Here is a 12,179-nt window from a genome sequence, read left to right on the forward strand (position 1 = left end):
TCAAAGGACAGTATGTTTACATCACATTCACAAAGATTGATAATTTCTTCATATTTTCCACCAAAAATACGACCTGAGGAACTTTAGCGCTCTCTCAAGTGACAGTCCCAATACGGTTATATTTTCAATCCGAGAAACAGAGGAAGCTCCCAAAAAAACAGAGTTGCTTTATTTTATGACATATGAATAGCTAAACATGGATATCAGACAGTCCGGCAAGAGACGACATGTACTAACAGATAAAATAAATACACGATTGTGATCGTTATAGCCTATAGGATTTGTCAGATTTCTTCAAGCATTCGTATTTATCATGATTACTATGGTAATGGTTAGCACGTATAGTCTTTTGCAACACATATAAATATTTCTGCCTTCTGTTTGTGATCCAGTGTGGATTCTGATCACCACATAAGTTGTTTAAAACAATCACTACTGTCTGAAAGGGAGTTTTGAGCTAAAATGATTTTAAAAGTCTTTAATGCTGATGTTAGCTGGTATATGAAATCTTCTGCGGTGCTGCAGTCTCCAGACTCAGATAAACTCTGCCTTTGTTTGTAACCACTCCCTCAAGCCCGGGCTGGCCCGCTTTGAACCAAAATATTCAGTGGGCCAAAAAAACCTGGCCGTTGGCCCTTAGGAAGCTCCAATCAAGCCCTGGAAGTGACAGTGGAAACACGGTTGGACTGGCATGCACTAGCATGCCCGCTTTTTTCCTGGCAGTGGAAAAACGGCTACTGAGGTTGATGTGTTTTATAGTGTGGCCGTCCAGTGTTATTACCTGAGTAATGGCTGAAGCACCTCATGTGATGACTGGTCTTCTCTCTTATGGATGAAAATGGACAGCTTGCCATCCACCGCTTCACCTTCCTCACTAGCGTCTCTGTCAGTCTTAGCACTGCTCTTAGGACAGGCCCGTGTCAGACTAGTGTCAGGCTCTGAGGCGCTGGGGGAGAGCAAAGTCTGGCAACCTAAGTGAGGAGATTAAATAAAAATACGAAAGAAAGAAAAACAATATTTTTCAGAATTTAGTTCAGAAGATAGAGAGAGAGAGCGAGAAAGAGCAGCAAATCAGCAAATTATAATGATTTCTGAAAGATCATGTGACACTGATGGCTGGAGTAATGATGCTGAAAATTCATCTTTCCATCACAGGAATAAGTTTTAAAAGATATTCAAATGGAAAAAAGGTTATTTTAAATTGTAATAATATTTTACAATATTTCTGCTTTTAATGTATTTTTGATAATAAATGTAGCCAAAAACATCTTACTTGCTCCTAAGTTTTTATTCATGCCAAGCAACAATTTCTCATACCTGGCACCACATAGTCTGCCAGCTTAGCCAGCAGCAGTGATGCGATGCGGAAGGCAGGATCATTGGCATCTTGCTGCTCTGCATCCAGTGCATTTGTTGAGTAGCTCCAGGAAGGAAGTGCTACATTCCCACAGTCCTCCACACTCATAAGTGGCAGCGCAGCACGGCATAACTGCAGGATAATCAGCACCAGTTTGGGCGAGGGCCGCTGATCCAGTAGCAGGGACAGAAGTTTGGACACACAGGCAGGCTGGCTCAGGATGGTCTTGCCTATGTGGCTCCTTGGAAGGGGAGAAATGGCAGAGCAACAGTTGAAATCAGTTAAATCAACTAAACCCATTAACACTTATACTTAATATTTAACTAGTTGAAAGTTAGGCACAGTTTAATTAATGACGGACTTGAAATACAAAAAAAAAAATATGATTCATGAATGAACAGATTTATCAAATCAATCAAAAATTGACATCTGACTCATCTAAGCTTTCATTTATGTCACACTCAAACTGAACCGATAACAGTTACCATGTTTCATGTGTACTTAACCCTCTATGGACCACTCTTTAGGAAATTAAACTTATATTAGTATAATTAGAGACTGGTCAAGATGTCAGCTACTGAAAATTTTCGGTTTTGAAGGGCCGCAATCATTGTCAGTGGCGTTAAATTAATGCTTCTCCGATGACGAATTTTGAATATTCAGCATCTATTTCATGCACACTACTTGGATGTGGCCAAGAATTTTCAGTTTCGGTCAAGAATATTCATTTCGGTGCATTACTAGTCACTGGTTATTCTTAAAAAAAAAAAAAATAAATAAATAAATATATATTCTTTTTTAGAAACCTGACTTGAAGATAATATTATATTATTGAAATAAAAGACCACTTAAGTGTACTTAAAGAGAGTACACTTTCATAACTATGTTTCTTAACAAACTTAAGCATACTTTTAAAAAGCACACTGTATAAATGTCAAATAAAATTTTTAAAATGTTTTAATCTTTTATAATGCTTTAAAGAATTGCACTTATTTTGATGCGTTGACTAACATATTAAAGCACATGTACTATATTTTTAACTATATTGTATTATGCAATACTACAATTAAAAGTTAATATATTTTAGATGTACTAAACTGCAACTTCATCATTACAAATATATTTAAGTTTCAATAGAAATTACATTAAAGTATATTTTATATAGCAAGTATAGCAATGTCCGACCACATTAAATTCATTTTGTACAAGTATATTATTATGTAAAAAGTAACATGCACTTGATGAAAATGAACATCTTTAAATATGAATGAAATAATTAGAATTGAGAAATCAATAATATAGTGATTTAAATTACTTCATGCTTCATGTCTTTCTCCCCACAACAGAGAAGTCGATTAAGCAAAACCAGAATTACCTGGACAGATCGTTGAGCAAACTGAGCACATCCTGCAGAGCATCATTCCCTGCCGCTTGGTTACCGCAGCAGTCTGTCGCCCGAGCCAGGTGATTAGTTAGTAAGCTAGACACCTGTCGTGCCAGTCCAGAATGCACTGCATCTGTGGAGCCTCCTATTTGACAACAGCATTAGCGTCAGTTATAGTTAAACAGGTTTGTAGTGGTACTTCTTGAACTGTAAACTTTCCTCACCTTCGACTTTTTCCCACTCAATGCAGCGGTTGGCCAGCACCTGAAAAGCTGCCCAGGCCATCGTAGCTACTTTCTGTTTTTTGGTTTGTTTCTCATTCGAGCTGCAGTCCCTCTGACTACTCAGACTGCACAGCCTGTCCATCAGCTGAACCAAACCACTGCGGACGAGACACTGCTCCTCACTCCTGTGGACAACATCAGACGACACTTTAGATAAGGGTTTCTTATTTTATATTGACTTCAGATGTAACTCCAAGTCATCTAATATCCCTGGTTATTAATGTATGGTTACCTATTTAATGTTATTGGTAAATGATAACTAATGTTAACAAATGGAACCATAATGTAAAGAACATAAGTTAACATGAACTAACAAATGAAACATACTTTTTAATATCAACATTTACTATATTATTAAAATCAAACCTGTATGTTAATATTATTTAATGGACCTAAAAATGAACAGTTTTATTAAATAACATTAACAAAGATTAATAAATACTGTAATAAAGAGTGTATTGCTCATTGTTAATGTCATTGTCAATGTTAGTTAATGAATTAACTAATGTTATCTAAAGGAACCTTACTGTAAAGCGTTACTAAGTTATTTTATGTCTAGTGTTGACGTATTTCCTACTGTGCAGTAATGTTATTGTTAGTTAAAACTATTAAAAATCTTTTTTTGTGGACTGGAATAAAGCTGAAATAAAATAACTACTTAAACATTAGGGGGAAAAAAAATTAAATTAAAAATGTAGCTTTGCCAACTAACTGAAATAAAATGAGTTTCAGCTGAAGTACTAAAATTATTCAAATGAAAAATACTGGGGAGGAACTAAATAAAAATTACAAAAGAACATGAAATTACTAAATCTGAAAAAAAAAAAAAACTGAAAATATAAAAATAAAAGTTAATTCAAAACATGAATACTGTAATAGTATATAAATACTACACTGCTACTGTAGCATTTTACGATTTTAAATTTAACATTTTATCAAAATTGGCACCATTTATTTTTTAAAGCACTTTCCTAGTGTCATTGTTCATTATGCATGACTAATTGGTGCACATTATTCCTAAAAGTGATGTCATATACAGTTGTTTAATATGCAATGATTTCAATAGGAACCCGCACTACTGAATTTTGCGTGAGAGCAAAAGATTTCCACACGTAGATTTTGCATCAGTTTCAAGCTGATCAAACAACACAACACTATTGACAATAGACCTTTTTGCCCTCAAAATTTCACTAATGCGAATTTAAAGGGATAGTTCACTCAAAAATAAAAAAAAATTATCCCATTAATTACTTATATACAAGCCATATACACTTAGGATGGCTTGAGCGTATGTATCTTTTTTCAGACAAACACAATCAGAGATGTATTTAAAAATATCCTTTGTCCTCCAAGGTTTATAATGGTTGTGAATGGGGGGGGGGGGGGGGGCACATTTTAAAACTTTCTAAATTCAAATAACTAGCTTCTGGCGACTACCGTAAGCTTGCTGCGCAAGTTGATTTGAGTGGAAGAGCAACCTTTGACTCAATGCAATGACGAACGCGGAGGCGTAGAGGAGAGAGCAAAACAAAACACGGTCACAGATTAGAAGTGTAAAACAAGAAATTTTAAAAAGAAATGTCGGAGGATTTTTATATAAGAGAAGAGGAACTTGAGTTTTGAATTTGTTTGAACCGTGAGAGGCGTCTAAGCTTATGATACTCATACATTGTGTCAAAGGATTACTCATTTGGCACAAGTTGACTTGCGCAGTATGCGTATGGTCATCCGCCTGAAGCTAGTTATTTGATTTTTTTTTTACATTTTAAAAATTGATATTTTTCTAACAAAAACCCATCGCTTTGCTTCAAAAGGCCTTCATCAACCCCCTAGTGCTGTATGAATTACTTTATGGATGGATTTTTTTTTTAATGTGGCCCCCATTCACAACCATTATAAACCTTGGAGGACTAAGGACATTATTAAATATATCTCTGATTGTGTTCGTCTGAAAGAAAAAACTCATATACACCCAAGATGGCTTGAGGGTGAATAAATCATGGGATAATTTTCATTTTTGGGTGAACTATCCCTTTAAGAAGCAAAAAAATACCTCTGAGACAACTTTTCTTTTGCCATCACCTATATAAAATGACATGGTCTGTAAGCCGCAAAAAACATTTGATCTCATGAGGCCTAAAAATATCAAATGAAGAGCTGAAGATGCTTGCCTGGTGTAGGGTATGGTGCACAGCAGGCCGATGCTGTTGGCACAGGCTATTGGGTAACGTGCACAGAGAGACACCACTGATGTCATGGTCTCTCCAAAGGCCTCCTGGACCTGCTCCATCATGCCACCACAGGTCAGTTCCTCGACTCTACACAAACATGCACATTCATATGGACAACTTAAGCTTCATGGTAGAGATGCAATCCATCTAGCATTATTAAATTAAAGTCTCTCATGCTCACCAAGGCTGCATTTATTTGATCATTAATACAGTAAAATTATGAAATATTATTACTATTTAAAATGACTGTTTTCTACTTGAATATATTTTAGAATTTAATTTAATCCTGTGATGAAAAGCTGAATTTTCAGCATCATTACTCCAGTCTTCAGTGTCACATGATCCTTCAGAAATCATTCTAAAATGCTTTGCTGCTCAGTTGCAATCAATTTTTATTGTGCTCAATTATTAATAATGGTTCTTATTATCAATGATGGAAATAGTTTTTGATGTTTGATCCTTTTCAGGATTCTCTGTTTAATAAAAAAAAAAAAAGAACAGCATTTTTTTTTTAAATATTGTATTATAAATGTCTTTACCATGAGGTTGTGATCAATTTTAATGTGTCTTTGCAATAATAATAATAATAATAATAATAATAATAATAATAATTTCTGAAAGATTCTTACCCCAAACTTTTGAATGATAGTGTATCACAGTTCTACAAAAATACGAAGCAGCACAAATGATAATAAAAATGTTTTTTGAGCAGCAAATCAGCATATAACTGAAGGATCGTGACACTGAAGACTGGAGTAATGATGCAGAAAATTCAGCTTTGCATCACAGGAATAAATTACATTTTACAATATATTACAATAGAAAATGTTCTTTTAAACATTTTTAATAATATTACTATTTTAATAATAATATTTCACACTATTACTGTAATTATTATTATTATTAGAATCTTCATATTTTGTGCAATTATTTTTTATTATTTTTCTGAGGAATAGTAAGTTCAAAAGTATTTATTTGATCTAGAAATCTTTTATAAATCTTTACTGTCACTTTTGATCAATTTATCGCATCCCAAAAGTTTTATTCACCAATAAAATGAACAGTATTATTCAACATTGATTTATTGATTCGTCTGCACTGATTGGATAAGAACTGAACTAGAGATGGACGATGACATCGCTGTTTTCTGCAGAACTGCTTTGTGGATGAAATGAACTAAGTTAATAATATATGATCTTTACAACAGAACTGAATCAACACTGAACTGACTTCAGCTGAGTAATGAGCTGCTGTACAGTAGAAATTAACTGTTTGTATAATTTAATCATTTTCCTGCTATCACTCTAAAGCTGCTTTGAAACTATATGTATTGTATAAAGCCCTATATAAATAAAGGTGACTTGACTTGACTTAATTTCTCAGAAAAATCTTATTGAGCCCAAACTAGTAGTTTAGCAGCAACATGCTGTTATACCAGTTTAAATGTACCTTGGTCCACCCTGCAGCACCATGGTAACTGGGCCGACCAGATGTGTGACCCCTCCCACCCGGACAGCAGCGGTGAGCAGCTCTCTCATGTGAACCAGAGCCTGCTTCCTCGTGCGACCTCTCCTCCAGCGCGTCTGAGCTGCTGACAGGAAGCTGGTGCTGGACACCTGCAGGCATAAGACTCAATTTAGAAACATTGCAAGTGAGAATACTGAATGGCTACAGTGATGTTTGACACGTGTCCTGCTGCTAGTGTCTGATCTTACAGTCTGATCAGGCGTAGTTCCTATGAAGGCAAACAGCTGTCCCAGGAGCACGCTGTACGTGGGCTTGTCCTTGCTGTCTTCAATGACCAATGACTGTAGTAGTGTAAAAGAGCTGCTCCGGTGACTGGATGGGTGGAGGCGTCTCCTAGACAGTCAGACAATTAGTTACTACTAGTTTTTTGCTCACCAGCCACTGTGGCTAGTGGTTTTCCAAAGTTATTAGCCACTCAGCATTTTCACTGGCCACAATTTTGACATCAATACCATGGGGAAAAACTGCCATACAGATATTTTTAATATTATCACATAATTTAGCAGCAGGTATATTAGGCTGCTGTCACTTTAGGACCTGACGCACAGATCCATTATACCGTTACAAATGCGCTTTCTTTCTCAACTGTTTACATTCACTTAAAGGCAGGGTAGGCAAAAAATTTTGTTCCAAATTTGTTTAAACTTTCTATATATATCCATGCATAATTAAAATGTAAGAACTCTGATAAAAAGAGTATAAAAATCGAGTGACTCTAGACCGTTTAATCTGTATTAAACACAGCTCATTATTTCCATCCGGGACGAAACATAGGATTGGCTGAGGTGACTGTCACTCTCTCGCAACCATGGCAACCTCCCTTTTGACACACATGACCTGCCCACTTGCGCGCGCACGTTTGATTTGGGGAATTCAAGAGGCATGGATCCTAGGAATACCAAAACAATGTCAGAGAAACAGCAAGCAAAATTCACAGTACCGGCCTATGCAGTTAGTAAAGGCAAACCAGGCAAAAAAAGGAAGACCGTAACAGTACACGAAAAGGCAATGAACAAAAAGTCTTTGGATAAACAAAGAAATAAAACGCGAGTTAATATAGGCATGGCTTTCCAGCGATGGCGAGAACTGAGAGCAGGATTGTGCACAGTTTGCACGCATGCATCAATCGGCATTTATCATATATGCATCATATAACAGTGGCAGGTCCCGAGGCAGGCGCATATAACCACGGAAGGTCCCAAGGCAGGCGCACATAACCGTGGCAGGTCCAGTGGCAGCTCCCCCTGCCACGCAAAGATTTTACTCCCTCTCAACTGAGGGAACTCAAGGGGCTGAAAAGTGACTCCTTGATGGCTTTATTTCTGCTGGACAGGTAAATCTTTCTTTTTGTATTTTGATCATACATATTTTTTTGTTTATTTTTTCATGAAGCATGTGTCATTAGCACACGTAGCTGCGTAATATAGCTAACATAACATTACTTAGCGAGCCGTAGTAGAGACGATAAATAATCTATAGGCCTAGCTCAAGATGATAGCTATAGTGTTGAATTGTGCATAATTTTGCTTTAGATAACTAAATACATGTTTAACAGATAGTAGGCCTAACGTTACTCCGCATCTAGGAACTTTTCTTAGAACTATATTTACCCTCTGTCTAACTCTTTTACCATGTTCACCTGTAAGTTTACCTGCACGTTTTTTTCGCCTTTGTTTTGTTTTTATATTCTCTACCTATGTTTACTGATGTCTTTATCTTGTATCTGTGTGTGTCGTACACACTTTGTTGTATGTGTGTGTTATTATTTTGTGTCTGCAATGCAGTTGTGAGTTGATATTTGAGTGTATGTTACTCTGTTTATCTGTAGAACAATGTATGTTATGAATCTTACACGAAATTCATCTTCATCACAGTGTAAATGATGGTAATGGAAAAACGTGTATCATGCAACCTGTTTTTAGCTTTGCCTTATAGATAACTAGCTCGTTAACGAATCAAAAAATATATATTTTAAACTTTACCAATATCAATATGCTAGCTTGATAGTGAGTACTAAAATACATCTTGTTTGTTTATCTTCATAATTATAAAGTTATTTTTATTACATGTGATTCTGACATGATGTCACTACATGCACTGTGCTCCCTCCTCTCCGCTCGTCTCAGGTAAATAATGCGTCTTCCAGCTCAGTGGTCGGAGTCTCGCGTTCATGCGTTTTGGGGGCGTGGCTTTGGAAGGAGCCCAGAAGGGAGGGGGTGGAGTGAATGGAAATAATGAGCTGTCTTTAAAACAGTCGTGAGAGGTCTACAGACACTCGATTTTTATACTTTCTTTTTCAGAGTACTTACATTTTAATTATGTATTGATATATAAATAAAGTTTAAACAAATTTTGAAAAAAAGTTTTTTATACATTTTTTACCTACCCTGCCTTTAAAACATAACTGACAGTGTTTATGTGAAGACCGGCATTTTGACATTATTTGTGTATATTTGATAGTTTAAGTACAATAAGCAGTGAAAAAGAAATCATTTTAGTACTGAGAGGAGGCTTTATGTGCCACATCTTGAGTGTGAGCACAAAATCTGTGGGAATGAGCAAATTTTTGCGTAATACACACGATCCCACACTGGAATTTGTGCCTTGTAACACCAACAGTATTTATCCAGAGCAAATGAAATGGGTAGGTGGGTTTGTGAGTCAACTTGCTGTCGGAGAGATATGAGAGAGAGAAAGCGCAGCTGGTATCATGTACCTATCCTGCGGGAAATGAGTACTGGAAGCGTTTCAAATATTTCAGTATCGATATGTATCGAAAATCGATATTTTTGACAACACTACATTGCACTACTTAGTTTATTTATTGGCTATATTACAAATCAGAATTTAGAGTTGAACCTATTTGTTCTGTAGCTGTTATTTGATGCTTCTGCTGTCACAGAGGTACCTTTGTGCTCCATGTGTGAACTCCACGTCACTGTTGGCAATCATTTCCAAATCTGAGGGAGCGGACATACTGCGCAGGAACACAGGGTGCTTCACTATAGGAGCCATCGATTTAGCATCCGATACAGACTTACAGGCTGTAAGCAGGAAGTTAAAAGGGCAGTTAAGCACATTTGTATGTTTATGCAAGTGTGTGCATGTGTAAATGCGGGCCCGAATTACCTGGTGTGCATGTTGGTGTTGTAGACAGACTCTTGCACTGTGGCGCTATTGTAACATGTAGCAGCAGTTCAGAGCGGTTTATCAAGCTCTTCACAAACGCTTTGGTTTTAGCCAGTGGAACGGAGCTTCTTTGCTGCTGTGTGGCATTGACCTCATGGAAAAACTTCTCTCTGTCCAAAAAAAAACCAAAAAACACAGGCAATAGTTTCATAAGTACACTTTTGTTGAAAAGTTTGGGGTTGCTAAGTTGGTTTAATTTGTTGGTTAAAAGGTAAACTATTTTTCCTGTTTGAAAATATTTTTAAAAGTAATTTATTCCTGTGATGCAAAGCTGAATTTTCAGCATCATTACTCCAGTCTCCAGTGTCACATGATCTTTCAGCAATCACTCTAATCACTCTTGCTGCTCAAGAAACTTTCTTATTATTATCAATGTTGAAAACAGTTGTGCTGCTTCCTATTTTTGGGATAACCGTGTTTTTTTGTTTGTTTGTTTTTCAGGATTTTTTGATTAATAGTTCTGCATTTATTTGAAATATAAATCTTTAGGTCACATTATAAATGTATTTACTCTCACTTTTGATCAATTTATTGAATAAAAGTTTTTATTTTTCAAAATAAAGTAGTGTTGGTGTAACCGACAGATTTGAGAACAATTTAGATTCACTATACAGAGAGTCAGAATTTGTTTCATGTCATACCTCAAAGCCATCACAGCATTTTCTGGATCTGTGCAGTCCAGAGGAACCTCCTTGAGTGAACACAGAAGTTCCAGCTCCTTCATTTTGTTCTGTGGGCCACAAGACACACCAAATTAATCAATCTTTGACTTAATCCTGACTACAATATAATCTAGAAACAAACCACTGAATACAGTTTGTCAAAGCATTCACGTAGCCTGGTGTAGCAAGTAAATACAATATTGGCCAAAAGTGATGTCCAACCTAGGAAAATTGGCATGTTCACACTTTATTCAAACTTTATATGAAATATTTATTACATATTTTGTATGAATGTTGTGAAGTTTTGCCTTGAGTGTAAAACTAATGTACACATTCCATGTTTCAATGGTATCATTTGTCATGAAGCAATGAAATGCACCAAATTGTGTGGACGTCATTTTTGGCCAGGTGGTCATACCAAGCTTCCGCTCATTATTCCCAGCCAATTCAATAAATCCCTATGTAGCAAGTATTAACTATATTACTACATGTTATCTTGTGGGTTTAAGTGAAAATGGCCAGATGGAAGGAGCTGTTCTCTGCAACCAAGGATTTTGTGGAAATGGCTAAATCTTGTCAGTCGGGTTTGGTTATAGCTCAGGTGCAGGATGTGAATGATCACAATGGCCACAGAATTATTTTAAAGCACTGTGAGAACACTTCCATGCAAAATGTGAAGTGCTGTGGCTGGTCAAAGACCACCTCAAAACAGCTTCTAAAGACCTGGATGAGACCTCCAACCTCCAATTTCATCTTGAACTGTAAGCCAACAGCTATAAAAGGCTGGAATGAGATGTTGTATACCAGTAAAGAAACCATTTATTAGATTTATCTACTGCAAAAAAAACACCTTGCATTTGCCAAAGAACATAAGGAAGATTGGAGCGGGTTCTGCAGTCTGACAAGTCAAAATTTAACAACCCTAGCATTGGATTGGGTTCAGGAATGTTCGTGGCAGACGACTGGAGTGTTTAACGCCAAATGCATGGTGCCATTAAGCACAGCAGGGAAGCAAAATGATTCTACAAAATTGCTAGCACTTTGAAAATGGACCAATACTTGGGAATCCTGCTGAACACTATGTAACAGAGTATGGAGGATCTGTTTTGGAGATATGTATTTTCCAACATGATAATCTCAAACACAGTAAATGCAACAAAGTTGAGCACAATGAAAGTGTTCATGTTCAGCATTTTGAAGCCTTCAAATGGCCTCCTCAGTCCCCTGACCTTGAAAACCTTTGGGAGATTATAAACGTGAATTGTCATAAGAGATCCAACAAAATATTAACAACTGATTACATTGTTGTCAATATATGCTTCATTTCATGTGAGCTATTTGTTTTTCTATGCCTTTTTTGCCTAATTCAACAAAACCCATATTTAATTATATCTTTGAGTTTGGCTTTCTTGCCAATAATTTTGCCATTTTAATACCTTATCCAAGTTTAGTGTATTCTTCTTCCCAATATAACCTACTCCTCATATTTTGATTGTTTAATAAAACCTGAAGTGACATCAAAAGCAAATATCCCCTTCAGACATC

General features: G+C 36.3%; 1 protein-coding gene across 8 annotated transcripts in view; it reads right to left on the reverse strand.

The window, feature by feature from the left end:
• LOC137030024 (probable E3 ubiquitin-protein ligase HECTD4) overlaps positions 1–12,179 on the reverse strand; it is a 91,895-nt gene that overhangs the window by 38,925 nt on the left and 40,791 nt on the right. For 7 of the 8 annotated variants that reach the window (XM_067399966.1, XM_067399963.1, XM_067399965.1 and 4 more), the window contains exons 28-37: positions 10,614–10,702; positions 9,913–10,082; positions 9,692–9,827; positions 6,972–7,116; positions 6,706–6,872; positions 5,197–5,343; positions 2,966–3,150; positions 2,733–2,886; positions 1,318–1,598; positions 782–971 (exon numbers count right to left, since the gene is read on the reverse strand). In XM_067399966.1, the coding sequence (XP_067256067.1) occupies positions 782–971; positions 1,318–1,598; positions 2,733–2,886; positions 2,966–3,150; positions 5,197–5,343; positions 6,706–6,872; positions 6,972–7,116; positions 9,692–9,827; positions 9,913–10,082; positions 10,614–10,702 (1,664 nt within the window). The remainder of the gene's footprint in view (positions 1–781; positions 972–1,317; positions 1,599–2,732; positions 2,887–2,965; positions 3,151–5,196; positions 5,344–6,705; positions 6,873–6,971; positions 7,117–9,691; positions 9,828–9,912; positions 10,083–10,613; positions 10,703–12,179) is intronic. The other variant, XM_067399964.1, reaches the window with a different exon arrangement.

The sequence above is a fragment of the Chanodichthys erythropterus genome, chromosome 11 (genome assembly GCF_024489055.1).
Source record: "Chanodichthys erythropterus isolate Z2021 chromosome 11, ASM2448905v1, whole genome shotgun sequence".
NCBI lineage: Eukaryota > Metazoa > Chordata > Actinopteri > Cypriniformes > Xenocyprididae > Chanodichthys > Chanodichthys erythropterus.